Genomic DNA, 22,149 nt, shown 5'->3' with positions numbered 1-22,149 from the left:
GAGGGACAGCCATACTGGACTTTTTTGCAGATAGGATGCAGACCCATTCTGAGTCTGCGAAAAATGCGGACAGCACACCGTGTGCTGTCCGCATCAGTATGTCTGTTCTGTAGCCCCGCAAAAAAAAATAGAACATGTCCTATTCTTGTCCGTTTTAGGCATTGTTACAATGGATCCGCAAAAAAAAAAAACGATGGCATACGGATGTCATCCGTTTTATTTTGCAATACGGTCGTGTGCATGTAGCCTTAACCAATAGACCTGACAGAACAACAGATGTGCAGGTTGGGGACACCTGAGAAATAGTGACCAGTAAGTAATAGCCTTTCAATTGTCATTCAAAAGAGTGTTTCTTCAGGGATGAACAAAAACACCAAACTGCAAAAAAGCTAAATTTAGCCAACAATGTCCTCAAAAATAAAAACACAGCCACAAAATGGGATATTTTTTAAAAGCATCCTAAAATCTAATTGTGAGAGGTAAATACCTTTTGGGAATAAAAGGTTTAGGAACAAGAATAAAAACAATGTGGATAAATAGAACTGTAAAGAAAGCAATAAATGACAAAAAGAAAGCATTTAAATCACTAAAACAGGACGGTAGCGAGGAAGCACTGAAAAACTATAAGGAAAAAATAGAATATGTAAAAAACAAATAAAAGCGGCCAAACTAGAGACCGAGAGATTAATTGCCAAAGAGAGCAAAACTAACCCTAAAATTTTCTTCAATTATATAAATGGTAAAAAGTATAAATCTGAAGGTGTCTGCCCTCTACAGAGTAATGACGGGGGAGTTGCATAGAGCGATGAGGAGAAAGCAAAGCTATTTTTTTCTCCACTGTATTCACTGAGGAAAATAAACTGTCAGATGAAATGCAGAATGTAAAAGTAAATTCTCCATTAAAAATGCCCTGTCTGACCCAGGAAGAAGTACAGCGACGTCTTAAAAAGATTAAAATAGACAAATTGCCAGGACCAGATGGTATATACCCCCCATATCCTAAGAGAATTAAGTAATGTCATAGCCAGACCCTTATTTCTGATATTTATGGACTCTATACTGACAGGAAGTGTTCCACAGGATTGGCACATAGCAAATGTTCAAAAAAGGTCCAAAAAGAGAGCCCAGAAACTATAGGCCGGTAAATTTAACATCTGTTGTGGGTAAACAGTTTGAAGGTTTTCTAAAAGATGCTACCTTGGAGTTGCTCAATGAAAATAAGCAAATAACGCCATATCAGCATTAGTGATGAGCGACAGGTGAAATATTAGAATTTGCGATATTTTGAAAATATTTGGGCGAATATTTGTCATAAATTTGCGAATTCAACAATTCGCAATTATTTTCATGATTGCGAAAATTGGCAATGTAATATGCGTGTATTGCGCACGCAATACAGGCGTAGGTCACTTTTGCTACATTTTTCAAGCTGCTAGAATTTTTCTGAGACTGGAGAAAATGGTTGACACGGCAGAACATTACAATAGCTTTATATGCAGTTAGAGTGCTCCAATATATTCACGATTGCGCTAATCGGCGCATGGGTTCAGTTGAAAAAAAATCTAGAATATTTGCGAATACGAATATATAGCACTATATTCTAAATCTTCGCAAATTATCCAAGTGGTGATATTCGCGATTGAAATTTGCGATTCGAAAATTCGCACCCAACACTAATCAGCATGGCTTCATGAGGGATCGGTCATGTCAAACTAATTTAATTAGTTTCTATGAGGAGGTAAGTTCTAAACTTGGTAATATAACAAAAAAATTCAGATATAGGAATTCAGATCAGAAACAAGATATAAAAAGTACAGACAATTCACAGAGAGATCACATTGATAATCATACAAACGATACGATTATGAGCAAAAACAAACATTGAACCAAATTCCACCATGACATACCTGTGATGAACAGATTTGAAGCACTTAATGATCCACTATTTTTAGACAGGACCCCACCATATAACCAGGCACGAAGTCGACCAATACGACACCAACCAAGAGAAATGAGGACCAAAATACACCAGTCCCCTACACACGGATACAATTTAGGACACAGGCAAAACGGAGAGAATCACATGAAAACTGCCCTACTGACACATATACACAGGGCAAACCAATTGCAGAACACTCACCATTATTGGAAACAAACTCAGTCACGAGACACGGAACAATATTACAGACCACTATACCCACACACCAACGAAAAAAGACACACAGAGGTAGACGAAGGAAACACACCCAAGAGATATTGGACACGTCATTAACAGACGATACAGTGATCAGTTTGAGCAAGACTATATTAACAGATGCACAAAAACAATTACTGAATAAAGGGTTGAATTTTTTCCCTACGATAGGCCTAGATAAATTCAGTACATATATTGGCATAAAAAAAAGTATTTGAAAAATCTGCCTGAAAAAGTTTGAGATTGAAATCTAAGAAGTACCTGAAACAGGAAGTAAGCCAATAAATGGCTACATTCCATAAAGGCATATAATCAGACTTGAGGAAAATAGGTAATAGAATAATGAGAAACAATCTTTCCAAACGTGAGATAGACGCCATCACACAGTTACAGAAATCATTAAACATTGTAATTAGGTGAGCTGACAAAGGGGGGGCATTGTTGTTCAAGATTATAATAACTCTAACGGTGAGTGTGTGAGGCAACTGTCTGACACTACTACTTATAAAATTCTTAAAAAGGTCCCCACGCAAGACTTTTTGGGAGAACTTGCTAAATATTGCAAGAGAGGCCTAGACAAAGGGATCCTCAATTAACAAGAACATACATCCATTATGAAAACTCAACAAAGAACACCCATCTTTTACTGTCTCCCCCAAATTCACAAAGATCTAACTAACCCTCCAGGTAGGCCCATAATTTCAGGAATCAGATCTATTTCTTCAAATCTATCCCAATACATGGATAGAATCATACAGCCGTTTGTAACTCATATACCATCTTACATCATAGACACCACTGACATAATAACTACATTGGATATTCTCATCCTACTCGGATACCCTAATCCCTTTCTTCCTCCCCCCCCCCTCTATGTATTCCCCACCCTCCTTTATCCCTTGTTTATGTATCATTTGATTTATGATGTAAAACAGAGATGTATGGCGGAATATATGCTTCTGTATTACCTTTTCTTGAAAATGACAATAAAAACCATTGACAAATAATATAACTACATTGGAAAAGATGTATTGGGAAGATGATTGGCTGATGGGAACAATGGATATCAGTTCCTTTTATACGATAATTGATCATAAACAAGGAGTTAATGCCCTGAGAAATAGACTATCACTGAGCGGTAATTTACATTAAGAACAAATAGAGTTTGCAATAGAGGGGGTACAGTCCTGGCCAAAAGTTTTGAGAATTACATAAATATTGGAAATCGGAAAAGTTGTTGCTTAAGTTTTTATAATAGCAATTTGCATATACTCCAGAATGTTATGAAGAGTGATCAGATGAATTGCATAGTCCTCCTGACATGAAAATCATTTCAGTAATCGTCTTGTTAACTCAGGTAAGAATGTTGACGAGCAGGGCTGGAGATCAGTAGGGCTGGAGATCATTATGTCAGGCTGATTGGGTTAAAATGTCATACTTCACATGTTAAAAGGAGGGTGATGCTTTAAATCATTGTTCTTCCATTGTTAACCATGGTGACCTGCAAAGAAACGAGTGCAGCCATCATTGCGTTGCATAAAAATGGCTTCACAGGCAAGGATATTGTGGCTACTAAGATTGCACCTCAATCAACAATTTATAGGATCATCAAGAACTTCAAGGAAAGAGGTTTAATTCTTGTTAAGAAGGCTTCAGGGCGTCCAAGAAAGTCCAGCAAGCGCCAGGATCGTCTCCTAAAGAGGATTCAGCTGCGGGATCGGAGTGCCACCAGTGCAGAGCTTGCTCAGGAATGGCAGCAGGCAGGTGTGAGCGCATCTGCACGCACAGTGAGGCGAAGACTTTTGGAAGATGGCCTGGTGTCAAGAGGCCAGCAAAGAAGCCACTACTCTCCAAAAAAAACCCATCAGGGACAGATTGATCTTCTGCAGAAAGTATGGTGAATGGACTGCTGAGGACTGGGGCAAAGTCATATTCTCCGATGAAGCCTCTTTCCGATTGTTTGGGGCATCTGGAAAAAGGCTTGTCCGGAGAAGAAAAGGTGAGCGCTACCATCAGTCCTGTGTCATGCCAACAGTAAAGCATCCTGAGACCATTCATGTGTGGGGTTGCTTCTCATCCAAGGGAGTGGGCTCACTCACAATTTTGCCCAAAAACACAGCCGTGAATAAAGAATGGTACCAAAACACCCTCCAACAGCAACTTCTTCCAACAATCCAACAACAGTTTGGGGAAGAACACTGCATTTTCCAGCACGATGGAGCACCGTGCCATAGGGCAAAAGTGATAACTAAGTGGCTCGGGGACCAAAACGTTGACATTTTGGGTCCATGGCCTGGAAACTCCCCAGATCTTAATCCCATTGAGAACTTGTGGTCAATCCTCAAGAGGCGGGTGGACAAACAAAAACCCACTAATTCTGACAAACTCCAAGAAGTGATTATGAAAGAATGGGTTGCTATCAGTCAGGAATTGGCCCAGGAGTTGATTGAGAGCATGCCCAGTCGAATTGCAGAGGTCCTGAAAAAGAAGGGCCAACACTGCAAATACTGACTCTTTGCATAAATGTCATGTAATTGTCGATAAAAGCCTTTGAAACGTATGAAGTTCGTGTAATTATATTTTATTACATCACAGAAACAACTGAAACAAAGATATAAAAGCAGTTTAGCAGCAAACTTTGTGAAAACTAATATTTTTTGTCATTCTCAAAACTTTTGGCCACGACTGTAGAATACATATTATCACAACTTTTTTACTACGGTTTGGATTTCTATTTACAGACCAGAGGTACCGCCATGGGCACCAGGTTCGCCCCGAGCTATGCCAATTTGTTTATGGTACATTGGGAGGAAGAGGCTATCCGCCCTAATCTTTGGCGGGCCTGGTGTTCTGACGGAGATACATTGATGACATCATATTTATTTGGAACAGACCAGAAGAAGAGTTAAACAAATTCATACAAGAAATCAACACCAATGCTAGGAATTTACATTTTACTACCAAAATCAGTAGAGATACAGCTAATTTCCTAGACATCACAATAAAGAAACAAGACCATACAGTAGGTGTTTGTGATATTGTGCTTTTAGCACGACAGCGTCGCGCTGATACTCGGCGACATGGTGCCGAGATCTCGCACTCACTGGAATAGTGACAGCACATCCCAGCAAGCGCGTCATAGAAGCGACGGGAGATCCGACTTGGATTCCCGCCAATTCTACACGTGTGCAGCGTTTGTTATGAATCCTGAGGGGGAAGTCCCCGCCAGATTTTAAATAAAAATCCGGCATGGGTCCCCACCTCAGGAGCATACCGGGCCCTTAGGTCTGTTATGGGTTGTAAGGAGAGCCCCCCCTACGCCGAAAAAAACGGCGTAGGGGGTCCCCCTACAATCCATACCAGACCCGTATCCAAAGCACGCTACCCGGCCAGCCAGGAAGGGAGTGGGGACGAGCGAGCGCCCCCCCCCCCCTCCTGAGCCGTACCAGGCTGCATGCCCTCAACATGGGGGGGGTTGGGTGCTCTGGGGCAGGGGGCGCACTGCGGCCCCCCCACCTCAGAGCACCCTGTCCCCATGTTGATGAGGACAGGGCCCCTTCCCGACAACCCTGGCCGTTGGTTGTCGGGGTATGCGGGCGGGAGGCTTATTGGAATCTGGGAGCCCCCTTTAATAAGGGGGCCCCCAGATACCGGCCCCCCACCCTAAGTAAATGAGTATGGGGTACATCGTACCCCTACCCATTCACCTGCAAGAAAAGTGGTAAAAACACAAATAAACCACACAGTGTATTAAAATATTTTATTTTTCTGCTCCGGAGGCCGCCCCCTGTCTTCTTTATTAGCTCTTTTACCAGGGGGGGCTCTTCTTCTTCCGCTATCCCGACGGGTCTTCTCCGCTATCCGGGGGGTCTTCTCAACTCTCCGGGGTTCTCCTTCTGTCTTCGCCGCTCTCCGTTGTTGACTCGGCGCACCCCGGTTCTTCGTCTCGCGAGATCTCGGATTTTAAATAAAAATTTAGCGAGACGAAGAACCGGGGTGCGCCGAGTCAACAACGGAGAGCGGCGAAGACAGAAGGAGAACCCCGGTTCTTCGTCTCGCTAAATTTTTATTTAAAATCCGAGATCTCGCGAGACGAAGAACCGGGGTGCGCCGAGTCAACAACGGAGAGCGGCGAAGACAGAAGGAGAACCCCGGTTCTTCGTCTCGCTAAATTTTTATTTAAAATCCGAGATCTCGCGAGACGAAGAACCGGGGTGCGCCGAGTCAACAACGGAGAGCGGCGAAGACAGAAGGAGAACCCCGGAGAGTTGAGAAGACCCCCCGGATAGCGGAGAAGACCCGTCGGGATAGCGGAAGAAGAAGAGCCCCCCCCCTGGTAAAAGAGCTAATAAAGAAGACAGGGGGCGGCCTCCGGAGCAGAAAAATAAAATATTTTAATACACTGTGTGGTTTATTTGTGTTTTTACCACTTTTCTTGCAGGTGAATGGGTAGGGGTACGATGTACCCCATACTCATTCACTTAGGGTGGGGGGCCGGTATCTGGGGGCCCCCTTATTAAAGGGGGCTCCCAGATTCCGATAAGCCTCCCGCCCGCATACCCCGACAACCAACGGCCAGGGTTGTCGGGAAGGGGCCCTGTCCTCATCAACATGGGGACAGGGTGCTCTGAGGTGGGGGGGCCGCAGTGCGCCCCCTGCCCCAGAGCACCCAACCCCCCCATGTTGAGGGCATGCAGCCTGGTACGGCTCAGGAGGGGGGGGGGGGGGTTCGCTCGTCCCCACTCCCTTCCTGGCTGGCCGGGTAGCGTGCTTTGGATACGGGTCTGGTATGGATTGTAGGGGGACCCCCTACGCCGTTTTTTTCGGCGTAGGGGGGGCTCTCCTTACAACCCATAACAGACCTAAGGGCCCGGTATGCTCCTGAGGGGGGGACCCATACCGGATTTTTATTTAAAATCCGGCGGGGACTTCCCCCTCAGAATTCATAACAAACGCCGCACACGTGTAGAATTGGCGGGAATCCAAGTCGGATCTCCCGTCGCTTCTATGACGGCTCTGTCTCCATCGCGGCAAGCCAGCTCGGCGCTGGCTCCCGCGATGGGGCTCGTAGGTGCTCAATCTCGCCGAGAAAGAGAGCGAGATTGACACAAAATCGGGTTCACCTACTGTAGTTTAATTTGTAATTCATATCAGAAATCAACCACTGAGAACAGTTATATACTCTTTTCTAGTTGCCACCTACCCAGGTGGTTAACAAATATACCCATCAGTCAATTCAGACGTCTAAAATGGAATTGCACAAATAATGATAAATTTTTGCAGATGACACTAAACTGTGTAAAGTAATTAACACGGAAGAGGACACTATACGGCTATAGAAGGATCTTGATAGATTGGAGGCTTGGGCAGATAAATGGCAGATGAGGTTTAACACTGACAAATGTAAGGTTATGCACACGGGTAGGAATAATGCAAGTCACCCGTACATACTAAATAGTAAAACACTGGGTAACGCTGACATGGAAAAAGACCTAGGAATTTTAGTGAACAGCAAACTAAGATGTAGAAACCAGTGTCAGGCAGCTGCTGCCAAGGCCAATAAGATAATGGGTTGCATCAAAAGGAGCATAGTCCTACCACTTTACAAATCACTAGTCAGACCACACATAGAGTACTGTGTACAGTTCTTGACTCCTGTGAACAAGGCAGACATAGCAGAGCTGGAGAGGGTTCAGAAGAGGGCAACTAAATAAATAACTGGAATGGGGGGACTACAGTACCCAGAAAGATTATCAAAATTAGGGTTATTCACTTTTGAAAAAAGACCACTGAGGGGAGATCTAATTAATATGTATAACTATATCAGGGGTCAGTACAGAGATCTCTCCCATCATCTATTTATCCCCAGGACTGTGACTGTGACGAGGGGACATCCTCTGCGTCTGGAGGAAAAAAGGTTTGTACACAAACATAGAAGAAGATTCTTTACGGTAAGAGCAGTGAGACTATGGAACTCTCTGCCTGGGGAGGTGGTGATGGCGAGTACAATAAAAGAGTTCAAGAGGGGCCTGGATGTATTTCTGGAGTGTAATAATATTACAGGCTATGGCTACTAGAGAGGGGTCGTTGATCCAGGGAGTTATTCTGATTGCCTCTCAGTTTTTTTTTTTTCCCCCTCTGGATCAACTTGCAGGATAACAGGTGAAACTGGATGGATAGATGTCTTTTTTCGGCCTTATAAACTATGTTACTATGTTACATATTTAATGGTTTTGCCTTGGTAAACTCCATTTTTAAGTGTATGAGTGTGGTTTGTGTTACTGTGTATCTGATATTAGTGGGACTAGTGCTACTGGGAGCCTTCTTGTGAGTGGGGTGCTGTGGAGTTTTCTATGTGCCCCTAATTAATTAACATATTAATTTAAATTTCATAGCTGGTGGCAGCGTGTTGGGGTGCATGAAAGTCTGTGTCAGGGTGTGATCTATATTTAGTCTGTGACCTGTGTATAAGGGCATAATAGATTGAGTGTGTGAAATAGATCAACCCTTGGCAGTCGAACCTAGGTCACGTGAAAGGGCAGTCTCTAATAAATATAGCACTATTTTGCCCACATTGGGATAAGATAACATTACACAACATGTCATAAAGGACTTCTCCTATCTTGAGTTTCTGGACCAGGACATAGCTGTCTGACAGCTAATATCATACATATTAGCTCTAATGGGAACTCTTTATTACAAGCGGTCCATCACCTTGACATTCAAGGACAATTGCAAAATGCAAATAGCTGAATTTCTATTTCAAGAGTCTAAACCACCACCTCGAATCAGTGACCAAATGCCCATAAGACTGACCATACCATGTGTCAAACTGACCATACTCTTCACCCTATATTATAGCCTGGAAAGTGTAGTTTAAAGGTGGCATCAAGTTGTTAACTTCTCCAGATACTTAAGTTTTATGATGTTTTTTAATTCTACTGTAAGAAGGTACCTGGAATCATCATGGATGGAAGGTATGTGTCACTGAGGTTCCTGGCCTTGGTGAAGTAAGAGCCGGTATTTTATGTGTAAGCAGCAGCTATTGCTAATTAACACCTTGATTTAGCATGGCTTTTATAGCTGATACGGATCATTACAGAAAAGTGGGGGGAGAGAGGTGATGTCTCAGCCCACACAAAAAGAGACAGAAGGAGAGCGCCACTCCCAGAAAATTCAGAACGGTGCTTCACGTGTTAGCATCGTGGGGTGGTAGAGTAATTGGTGGATTGTGTAAGCAATAATTAACAGGTAGACACGTACAACAATAGTGGTATTGAGGTGAGGAGTACTATTCCCTCAATATTAGTGAAAGTAAAAGTAAAGGTACTATAAATCCTAGGTGGGTAAGTACTCTTTGGATCAAGGAAAAAAGATAGATCTGTTATTGATTAAATATATTGTAGATGAAGTGACATAAAAACAGCAATAAAATACAGGTGCACTCACTTCACTGGGGGGTAGTCATCAGGATAAGCACATAACACCTGTGACGTAGACCCTCCCCCCCCCCCCCCCCGGCCAAGATCGCGTGTAGAATCGCAATGATGGACAGCAGCACACTTCAAGGCTTCAAATCAATCACTTTTATTAGGACAAAATCTGGCTCATACGGGACGGCTTTTAGTGGGAGTAGTCAAAGTGCTGGGTGGGTGACTACTCCCCATGTTCCAGGCCGCCGGGTATTGCCAGGCATAAAAAAAGAGCCAGCACTGCCAGGTGTGTGGATTTACCTCCCTCTGATAGTGGAGCTCAGGAGTCTGTGTGCTGTGAACTGAGTTCTGGGATTTGAGGTTTGAGCCGGGCTGGAGGACTCAGGCCCCTCTAAAGGCGAACAGGCCGCTAATGGACTTGAAGAGACGGAACTGCTAACAGGGTGTGAATTAACACCCAGGAGAAACGGTGACTTATTGTTTATGGACTTTCCTTGTGTGTGAACAAACACCAAGCCACATGCGTTTTGTGATACACCTTATCTGCATTTTGTTATACACCAATGTGTGAATGAACACCGCTGTTTGATTCAAGAACTGTGCACTTTGCCTCTATACTGCAATCGCTAGTCCTAACTACCAGAGTGAATCCCCACACTACATTTCACATAAGTCATAATCCTTACCTGCAGAAAATGGCATAAAGGCTTCTTTCTTTAGGAAATTTCCATCAGCATCAAGAAAATGGTTTGGGTAAAAGTCTTCAGGTTTTTCAAATTGTGTCTGGTCTCTCAGTACAGATGACAGTAATGGGATGATATAGGTTCCCTATGTCAATGATTTAACAAAACTTGTCAGAAACTATACATGAGTGCATCAAATTAACCAGTAAACATTAAAGTATAGTAATTTATAATATATTGTACTAAAGAAATTCTCTACTGGATAGTTGCAGTGGCCGGGTTTGGGGTTGCCCCACCGCCGAGGTGTCACCAAGTGTTGCTGCTCTCCGGAAGGGATGGTAAGGGGTGGTGCACCCCAATGGGAAATAAATCTAGAGAGTCAGGGTCTGCAGTAAACCAGAGTGCTTCCTTACTGGAGGGATTCAGGTGCAAAACATTATAGGCGAGGCGTAGGGCTGGCTTCTCCAGTCTCCTCCCTGGCAGACGAAGAGTTGGATGCTGAAGAAAGGCCTGAGCTATCTCTCCCTCTCTCTCTTCAGAAGGCTGGTACCCTGGTGCAAGGCTGGCGATCGAGGGTCTGTGGCAGAGTATCCCTGTCTCAGCGTCTTCTTCCGGTCACTCAGTAGTCTGACAGAGTCTCCTCTTCCAAGCACTGTTCCCTAACTGCAGCACACTAGGGTCTCTGACTGCTCTCTTTATATACAGTTTTAGCTAGACTAGAACCTTCTAGTGGGAGGGGTGGAGTGGAAAAGCTCAGCACAAACAGATACATTGCAACAATTTCCGTCTCTCATAGACTTACATTAGAGCTTTAATGATACTCAATGGCAATGACATAGCAGTTGTAACAGATAAAAAAAGTTTCCAGACATTCAAAAGGTCAGTCTGTCTGGTTTTGGAGGTAAACAATGTCTAGCTCGATGGCAGCTTGATGGCAGCTTTCTTATTTAAGGTCCTAACAGTCTCTCAGTATTCATTAACTCTTTCCACAGAGCCTTGCAAATAGAGTGATAATGAACAGAATATATATCACAACATATAAAATGCAGTTACACAGTATTAAACAGTGCAAGTTAACCTTTTTTTTTAAAGTGAAGTAAAGTAAGAAGTTTATAACTATGCATAGGGGAAATAAACAAATGTCCACAAATGTCCAAACGTAAAAGTACCCCCTGCTCCAGGGCACTACACTGTCACTGCCAGATACCCTATTTGGACTTAAAGGGTTTGTGTCAACAGATTTAGCCCTATTAAGCTAGCTGACATTAGCAATGTGCTAATGTCAGATAAACCTAACTAGCCTATTCCTACTTTTATCTATGCCCCGTTATGCAAGAAATCTAACTTTTATAATATGCTAATTAGCCTCCAGGAGCAGTGGGGGGCATTGTTCCTGCTCCTAGAGGCTCCGTTCTCCCACCTTTGTCGCCTCCCTTCGGCATGCGCCTGCACCGAATACTGAACGGCACAAGATTTCACCAGAGCACAGGGCTGGCAGACAGATGCAAGCGTTGCCTAGCCCTGTCAATCAGTACTTGGAGGGAGGCGACAAAGGCAGGGGCGTAGCGTGGGGGGTGGCCAGGGGGGCTGTTGCCCCAGGCGCCAAACTGCAGGGGGCGCTCCGGCGCCGGCTGAAAAGTTTTTATATTGTGCGTTTTTTTCAGGACGCGCAACGGCCGGCCAGAGTCTGAGGCAGAAAGCTGTTTAGTGCGTGCGCCCGCCCGGCCCTGATGATTCATTTGTGCGGTCGTCGCGGCGGGCGCACTACTGTGTTGGTTAGTTAACTGTTAACAACTAGACAGTCTGACTGGCCTGGCTCCGCCTCTGGCTCCGCCCACTTTCCAGGCGGGAAACACAGTGCGGAGTGCGGGAGTCAGAGCCAGCAGAAGATTGCCAGGAGCAGGAGGCGGCGCCGCGGCAGAAGACAGGCTGAGTCCACTGGTCAGTGTGCACTGTGTCACTTCAGACTCCAGTCCAGACAGAGAACTGTTGAGTCAGAGACTGACCAGGCCCTGAGTCTGAGTGAGCCCTGAGTCAGTGAGCCGTCCAGACTGTCCTGAGACTACTACAGAGCAGAGGTAGAAAGGGAGTTAGTGGGTGGCCATGTCAGATGTCACAATGATGACCTCCCTCCCTGTCCCTGAGTCTGTGTGTGGGGGGATGGTGCCACCACTGTCTGAGCCAGGCTGAGCAGCATGCAATAATAATGGTAATAAATCAATGAGTGAAGTGCCAGATCTCTGCCAGGCCAAATAGGTGGCGTGGCAGTCTGGCATTTATGGTTCTGATGTGGCAGCTTATAGGTATACATTGGGGCCATAATATATAATAATTATATAAGGGGGCCATCATTAATTATACATAGGGGCCATTATATATTATAATTATACAGAGAGGCTATTAATAATGGCCCCCCTGTATAATTATTACCGTAAATATTATGGCCCCACTGTATAACTATAATTTATAGTTATACTGTGGGGCCATTATATATAATAATTATACAGGGGGGCCATTATACAGTATATTAGAATTATACAGAGGGCCCATTATCAATAGCCTCTCTGTATAATTATAATATATAATGGCCCCTATGTATAATATATAATGGCCCCTTGTATAATTATTATATATAATGGCCCCTTTGTATAATATATAATGGCACCTTTGTATAATTATCATTTATTATGGCCCCTCTGTATAACTATAATATATAATGGCCCCCTGTAGAATATATTATGGCCCCCTTGTATAATTATTATATATAATGACCCCCCTGTATTATTATAATATATAATGGCCCCCTCCGTATTATTAGGATATATAATGGCCCCCTCCGTATTATTAGGATATATAATGGCCCCCTCCGTATTATTAGGATATATAATGGCCCATTATATATCCTAATATTACAGAGGGGCCATTATATATCCTAATATTACAGAGGGGCCATTATATATTATAATTATACAGAGAGGCTATTAATAATGGCCTCTCTGTATAATTATTACCGTAAATATTATGGCCCCACTGTATAACTATAATTTATAGTTCTACTGTGGGGCCATAATATATAATGATTATACAAGGGGCCGTTATATATTATACAGAGGGGCCATTATATATAATAATTATACAGAGGGGCCATTATATATAATAATTATACAGGGGGGCCATTATACAGTATATTAGAATTATACAGAGGGCCCATTATCAATAGCCTCTCTGTATAATTATAATATATAATGGCCCCTATGTATAATATATAATGGCCCCTTGTATAATTATTATATATAATGGCCCCTTTGTATAATATATAATGGCACCTTTGTATAATTATCATTTATTATGGCCCCTCTGTATAACTATAATATATAATGGCCCCCTGTAGAATATATTATGGCCCCCTTGTATAATTATTATATATAATGACCCCCCCTGTATTATTAGGATATATAATGGCCCATTATATATACTAATAATACAGAGAGGACATTATATATATAATAATACAGAGGGGCCATTATATATAATAATAATACAGAGGGGGCATTGTATATACTAATAATACAGAGGGGACATTATATATACTAATAATACAGAGGGGGACATTATATATACTAATAATACAGAGGAGGACATTATATATACTAATAATACAGAGGGGGCATTATATATACTAATAATACAGAGGGGTCATTATATATAATAATAATACAGAGGGGCCATTATATATACTAATAATACAGAGGGGGCATTATATATACTAATAATACAGAGGGGGACATTATATATACTAATAATACAGAGGAGGACATTATATATAGTAATTATACAGAGGGTCCATTATATATCCTAATATTACAGAGGGGGACATTATATATACTAATAATACAGAGGGGCCATTATATATAGTAATTATACAGAGGGTCCATTATATATCCTAATATTACAGAGGGGGACATTATATATACTAATAATACAGAGGGGGACATTATATATAGTAATTATACAGAGGGTCCATTATATATCCTAATATTACAGAGGGGGACATTATATATACTAATAATACAGAGGGGCCATTATATATACTAATATTACAGAGGGGTCATTATATATAATAATACAGAGGGGGCATTATATATACTAATAATACAGAGGGGGACATTATATATACTAATAATACAGAGGGGACATTATATATACTAATAATACAGAGGGGACATTATATATAGTAATTATACAGAGGGTCCATTATATATCCTAATATTACAGAGGGGTCATTATATATAATAATAATACAGAGGGGGCATTATATATACTAATAATACAGAGGGGACATTATATATACTAATAATACAGAGGGGACATTATATATACTAATAATACAGAGGGGACATTATATATCCTAATAATACAGAGGGGACATTATATATAATAATAATACAGAGGGGACATTATATATAATAATAATACAGAGGGGGCCATTATATATTATACAGAGGGGGCCATTATATATAATAATAATACAGAGGGGGCCATTATATATTATACAGAGGGGGCCATTATATATAATATTAATACAGAGGGGGCCATTATATATTATACAGAGGGGGCCATTATATATAATAATAACTAATAATAATAAAACTCTGCAGAGATGAGACGCGGCTGAAAGAAGGTGTCATGACGGTCTTATCTCCGAATGAAGACGCTGAGGAAAGTCTACATCACAGGAGATGTCACTGAATGGATGAGGTATGTGGTGCTGTATTATACTGTATATTTTGTAGTGATGTCTGTAATGTCCAAACACATATTTGTTTCACGGTAGGGTTGGGAAGTGGATTGAGAATTTGGCCCATCCTGCCGCATCCTGGCCTCAGACTTCAGGTCACACTGTGTGATGCCTTATACCCATCTACTACATCATCTGTACTTAGAGAGTTACCACCATGTTATCTGTGGTGTTATATAGGACTGCTATATTATCTGTAAAAGGGGCGTGTCCACAGGTTGGGAGGGGGGGCGCAATAAATGGCTTGCCCCGGGTGCTGGCAACCCAAGCTACGCCACTGGACAAAGGTGGGAGAACGGACCAGGAACAACGCCCCCCCTGCTCCTAGAGGCTAATTAGCATATTATAAAAGTTAGATTTCTGGCGTAATGGGGGCATAGATAAAAGTAGGAATAGGCTAGTTAGGTTTAGCTGACATTATCACATCGCTAATGTCAGATAGCTTAATAGGGTTAAATCTGGTGACAGAAACCCTTTAAGGATGTCCCAATAACAATACCATGCAGTATTAGACATTGGAGAAATGCTGCATGTCTTCCACTAAGTACTTATTAATCCTGCTGGTTTATAGAGCATTGTTCTCCAGTTTGTATAAATCCAGTGTTGCCTAAAACCATGAGGTATCACTACCTTAGATCAATTTCACACAGCTGAAGAAATCTGGGCCTCCTCTGTTTCTACTGGACTGAGGTTAGATCAACATAGAACTTAACGGTGTTCTAAATTTGTTCTGTAGACCAGCAAGGCTTCAGCCGTTATGTGTACACAAAAAAAGTTCCTTTATACTGCTGTGTTGCCAGTGACATACCTACAATATATACAGACCATGCAGCTGCTATGGTGCCGGGGAGGAAGGGGGGCTCGCAGTGGGGGAGAGGCCCCGCATGTCTATCTTCCTAAAGCTAAAGGACCTTTGATGATGTCATCATAGGTCCTGTAAGGGAACTGCACAGTGTAAAGTGTAGTTCCCAGGTTAGAACTGTGCATCTGTCAGGACCTGTGATGACATCTTCTTCAACATCACAGGTCCTGCAGGATCTTGCAAAGGAACTGCACCAAAAACGGTGTAGTTCCCAGGATTGAAAGGTACATCTGCCAGAACCTATGATGACATCATCACAGGTCCTTTAAGTAGGTCCTTCAAATAGCAAGTATTAGAAGTTCACAATCAGCACTGCATTGATCCATACAGACTGGAAGGGAGTAGTAAGAGGAGGTCCTCCACTTTTCTTTTCATTTGCCCCCTACCCATGCCCTGTTTTTATTTATTGCTCACTCATATACCGGTAATACTTCAGCTACAATGACCACTACCTCATGTACCTGACACACAGTGACCATAATGTATAACTGACCACATATATCTGTACACACTGCATCTATTATACCTAGTATAGCCCTGTATATATATATATATTATAAATCTGAGTGTATGTGTGTGTGTGTGTGTATGTCTGCTAAAGGAATCTGCACCGCCACATTTACAATCACAAAATTTGGCACACAGGTACATCAGGTGTCCGGGAAGGTCTCAGCTCTCTAGGACATACCGTTCCTGAGATATTCCCCAAAAATGCATTAGCCAATAGAAGCTTGGTCACAAGACCCTTATCAGCCAATAGAAGCTCGCAGGTCCTCCAGTCTCCACATACACAGTTTTACTCCAAGTTTCCATAACAACCCAGCCATTTATCTTCACTGCTGTAGGAGAGCTTTAAAGGAAATTTGTCACCAGGATAATCGCTATTGCAGTAAAGCCATGGCCTAATAGCACTTAGTACCTTATTTTCAGATGTGCCTTTGTTCCAGCAATAGATGCTTTTATCCTCTGAAAATCCAGTTTATTTGGTATGCAAATGAGCCAGTAAGGTGCCCAGAGGGGCGTCACTCTTGCAGAAAGGAGCCCAGACATGCCCCCTGCCACAATGTGTCCACCCTCAAAAGACTTAAAATCCTGCCCCAGACCCCGCTAAGCCACGCTCCCGATCTGGTTAGGCCACGCCCCCTCCCACTCCTGAGCCAACGGGGATTGAAAAAAATGAAGATAAAAATCAACTTCTGTCAGCAGCAGGGGTGGGAGGGAGGGTGACTTTCTCCCTGCAGCTCACACTCAGACAGCACAGTGCTGCTGTCTTAGAGTGAGCTGTTCAAATGGACATGCCCCCTATCCGGTTAGGCCACACCCCTCCTACTCCTCAGCCGACTGAGATTGAAAAAATGAAGTTAAAAATCAACTTCTAGGTCCCGAGAAGCCACGCCCATATTTGGTTAGGCCACCCCCCCACTCCTGAGCCGATGGGGATTGAAAAAATGAAGGTAAAAATCAACTTGTGTCAGGTGCAGGGAGGGAGGGTGAACTGTGCTGCTGTCTTAGAGTGAGCTGTTCAAAAGGACATGCCCCCGATCCAGTAAAGTTAAGGGGGTGGGCCCCTGTGGAGGTCACTGTCAAGGGGGTGGTATGCTGTGAAAGTCACTGCTAAAGGGGAAGGCTGCTGTAAAGGTACATCAGGTGTCCAGGAAGGTTTTAGACAAGGTCTCAGCTCTCTAGGACATACCGTTCCTAAGATATTCCCAAAAAATGCATTAGCCAATCGAAGATTGGTCACATGACCCTTATCAGCCAATAGAAGCTCGCAGATCCTCCAGTCTCCACATACACATTTTTACTCCAAGTTTCCATAAGAACCCAGCCATTTATCTTCACTGCTGTAGGAGAGCTTTAAAGGAAATCTGTCACCTGGATAATCGCTATTGCAGTAAAGCCATGGCCTAATAACATTTAGTACCTTATTTCAAGATGTTCCTTTGTTCCAGCAATAGATGTTTTTATCCTCTGAAAGTTTATTTGGTATGAAAATGAGCCAGTAAGGTGCCCAGAGGGGCGTCACTCTTGCAGGAAGGAGCACAAACACGCCACCCTGCCAAAATGTGTCCATCCTCAAAAGACTTAAAATCCTGCCCCCAGACCCCGCTAAACCACGCTCTCGATCTGGTTAGGCCACGCCCCCTCCACTCCTCAGGCGACAGGAATTAAAAAAATAAAGGTAAAAATCAACTTCTGTCAGCTGCAGAGGTGGGAGGGAGGGTGACTTTCTCCCTGCAGCCCACACTCAGACTGCTGTCTTAGAGTGAGCTGTTCAAAAGGACACGCCCCTGATCCAGTAAAGGCCACTGTTAAAGGGTTTCTATCACTTCGTTTGACATATTCGTTTGACATATTTAGCTGTCAGACACTAGCGATCCGCTAGTGTCTGCTCTAACAAACCATCCTAATATAATAGGTTTTGGGGCAGCCGTTTCGCTAAAATAAGAACTTATATATATATGCTAATGAGCCTCTAGGTGCTATGGGGGCGTCATTAGCACCTAGAGGCTCCGTCTACCTTCATAAACTGCCGCCGCCCAGCGCGTCCCTCCAGCCCGCCCATCTCCTGCTGAATGCAATCCTCCCCGTGCGCGTCTCTGTTCGGCGCATGCGCAGTGAATGTCTGACCGCTTCCCTGCTCAGACATCTCCACTGCGCCTGCGCCAATGACATCATAGTGCTCCGAGGAACAGGCGCAGTGGAGATGTCTGTGCAGGGAAGCGGTCAGACATTCACTGCGCATGCGCCGAACAGAGAAGCGCACGGGGAGGATCGCATTCAGCAGGAGATGGGCGGGCTGGAGGGACGCGCTGGGCGGCGGCAGTTTATGAAGGTAGACGGAGCCTCTAGGTGCTAATGACGCCCCCATAGCACCTAGAGGCTCGTTAGCATATAGATATAAGTTCTTTTTTTAGCGAAACGGCTGCACCAAAACCTATCATATTAGGATGGTTTGTTAGAGCAGACACTAGCGGATCGCTAGTGTCTGACAGCTAAATATGTCAAACGAAGTGATAGAAACCCTTTAAGGGGGCGGGCCCCTGTGGAGGTCACTGTCAAGGGGGTGGGATGCTGTGAAAGTCACTGTTAAAGGGGAAGGTTGCTGTAAAGGTCAAAGTTAAGGGGGTGGGCTGCTGTGGAGGTCCAATTTTAAGGAACATGGCACTGTGGGGGGGCAATGTTAAGCGGTAGGGGGCTTTGAAGGTCACTGTTTTGGGGACGGGGTGCTGTAGATGTCACTGTTATAGTGGATAGTGTTGATATCTTTTAACGACACACACAAACATTAAATGAAATAGATTAAATATACTCAAGCGAAGCCGGGTCCTTCAGCTAGTATATATATATATATATATATTGTGAGGGTTCAGACTCCATATTGTGCCTTCAGATTCCATCTTGTGCTTACTACTAGGGATGAGCGAACCCGAACTGTACAGTTCGGTTTCGTACCGAATTTTGGGGTGTCCGTGACACGGACCCGAACCCGAACATTTTCGTAAAAGTCCGGGTTCGGTGTTCGCCGATTTCTTGGCGATTTTTAAAAGGCTGCAAAGCAGCCAATCAACAAGCGTCATACTACTTGCCCCAAGAGGCCATCACAGCCATGCCTACTATTGGCATGGCTGTGATTGGCCAGTGCAGCATGTGACCCAGCCACTATATAAGCTTGGGTCACGTAGCGCTGCACGTCACTCTGCTGTTACAAGTGTAGGGAGAGGTTGCAGCTGCGACGTTAGGGCGAGATTAGGCAGTGATTAACTCCTCCAAAACACTTAAGACAGTGATCGATCTCCAGCTGTGGATCATTGAACTGCTGCTATTCAATTGCTCACTGTTTTTAGGCTGCCCAGAACGTTTTTCAGTCACTTTTTTCTGGGGTGATCGGCGGCCAATTTGTGGCTTGTGGTGCGCCAGCACAAGCTGCCACCAAGTACATTTAACCATCAATAGTGTGGTTATTTTTTGCTATATCCTACATCAGGGGCAAGCTGCCACCAAGTCCATTTAACCATCAATAGTGTGGTTATTTTTTGGCTATATCCTACATCAGGGGCAAGCTGCCACCAAGTCCATTTAACCATCAATAGTGTGGTTATTTAAATCTATCCATAAAAGGGTATATTAGATTCAAGGTGCTGATAGGGTCATTCTCAATAACTTCACACACACGCTACTGTGCATATCCAAGTCTAATTCTGTCCGTAAACGTATACCTGTCACCCAGCGCCTAAATAATAGGCCTCAAATTTATATTCAGCTAAATCTGTGGCTATTGCTGTAGCTGGTCAAGTTATTTTGTGTCCGTCAAAGCACAGTTTTTGTTCTGGGTTGAAATAAAATTCCCAACTTAGCAATTTCCTAAATTTGTGGTTTCTGCTGTATCAGGCCTACTTTAAATCTATCCCTAAAAGGGTATATTAGACTCAAGGTGCTGATAGGGTCATTCTCAATAACTTCACACACACGCTACTGTGCATATCCAAGTCTAATTCTGTCCGTAAACGTATACCTGTCACCCAGCGCCTAAATAATAGGCCTCAAATTTATATTCAGCTAAATCTGTCATTACTGCTGTGCCTGTATTAGTGTAATATGAGACCTAAATAGATAGCCAGATAGTGTTAGGTGTCTGTAAAAAAAGGCCTGAATTTGAATTCAATACATTGGGCCAAATAATATTTTTCTTATTGTGGTGAACGGTAACAATGAGGAAAACATCTAGTAAGGGACGCGGACATGGTCGTGGTGGTGTTAGTGGACCCTCTGGTGCTGGGAGAGGACGTGGCCATTCTGCCACAGCCACACGTCCTAGTGTACCAACTACCTCAGGTCCCAGTAGCCGCCAGAATTTACAGGGATATTTGGTGGGGCCCAATGCCATTCTAAGGATGGTAAGGCCTGAGCAGGTACAGGCATTAGTCAGTTGGGTGGCCGACAGTGGATCCAGCACGTTCACATTATCTCCCACAAAGTCTTCTGCAGAAAGCGCACAGATGGCGCATGAAAACCAAGCCCATCAGTCTGTCACATCACCCCCATGCATACCAGGGAAACTGTCTGAGCCTCAAGTTATGCAGCAGTCTCTTATGCTGTTTGAAGACTCTGCTGGCAGGGTTTCCCAAGGGCATCCACCTAGCCCTTCCCCAGCGGTGGAAGACATAGAATGCACTAACGCACAACCACTTATGTTTCCTGATGATGAGGACATGGGAGTACCACCTCAGCACGTCTCTGATGATGACGAAACACAGGTGCCAACTGCTGCGTCTTTCTGCAGTGTGCAGACTGAACAAGAGTTCAGGGATGAAGACGATGCAGGGGACGATGAGGTCCTAGACCCCACATGGAATGAAGGTCGTGCCACTGACTTTCACAGTTCGGAGGAAGAGGCAGTGGTGAGACCGAGCCAACAGCGTAGCAAAAGACAAAGAGGGAGCAGGGGGCAAAAGCAGAACACCCGCCGCCAAGAGACTCCGCCTGCTACTGACCGCCGCCATCTGGGACCGAGCACCCCAAAGGCAGCTTCAAGGAGTTCCCTGGCATGGCACTTCTTCAAACAATGTGCTGACGACAAGACCTGAGTGGTTTGCACGCTGTGCCATCAGAGCCTGAAGCGAGGCATTAACGTTCTGAACCTTAGCACAACCTGCATGACCAGGCACCTGCATGCAAGCATGAACTGCAGTGGAGTAAACACCTTAAAAACAAGGAAGTCACTCAGGCTCCCTCTGCTACCTCTTCTGCTGCTGCCACCTCGGCCTCTTCTGCTGCTGCCGCCTCGGCCTCTTCCTCCGCCTCTGGAGGAACGTTGGCACCTGCCGCCCAGCAAACATGGGATATACCACCAACACCACCACCTGCGTCACCAAGCATCTCAACCATGTCACACGGCAGCGTTCAGCTCTCCATCTCACAAACATTTGAGAGAAAGCGTAAATTCCCACCTAGCCACCCTCGATCCCTGGCCCTGAATGCCAGCATTTCTAAACTACTGGCCTATGAAATGCTGTCATTTAGGCTGGTGGACACAGACAGCTTCAAACAGCTCATGTCGCTTGCTGTCCCACAGTATGTTGTTCCCAGCCGGCACTACTTCTCCAAGAGAGCCGTGCCTTCCCTGCACAACCAAGTATCCGATAAAATCAAGTGTGCACTGCGCAACGCCATCTGTG

At 44.0% G+C, this 22,149-nt stretch overlaps 1 protein-coding gene across 3 annotated transcripts in view; it reads right to left on the bottom strand.

The window, feature by feature from the left end:
- The window catches only part of LOC120997233 (cytochrome P450 2K6-like), a 265,867-nt gene that overhangs the window by 14,172 nt on the left and 229,546 nt on the right, over positions 1-22,149 (bottom strand). For all 3 annotated transcript variants that reach the window (XM_040427230.1, XM_040427228.1, XM_040427231.1), the window contains one exon: positions 10,314-10,455. In XM_040427230.1, coding sequence (XP_040283164.1) covers positions 10,314-10,455 — 142 coding nt within the window. The remainder of the gene's footprint in view (positions 1-10,313; positions 10,456-22,149) is intronic.

This window comes from Bufo bufo, chromosome 4, assembly GCF_905171765.1.
Source record: "Bufo bufo chromosome 4, aBufBuf1.1, whole genome shotgun sequence".
Classification (NCBI taxonomy): domain Eukaryota; kingdom Metazoa; phylum Chordata; class Amphibia; order Anura; family Bufonidae; genus Bufo; species Bufo bufo.
The sequence above is the reverse complement of the archived record's forward strand: the minus strand, read 5'-3'. Positions and strand labels throughout refer to the sequence as shown.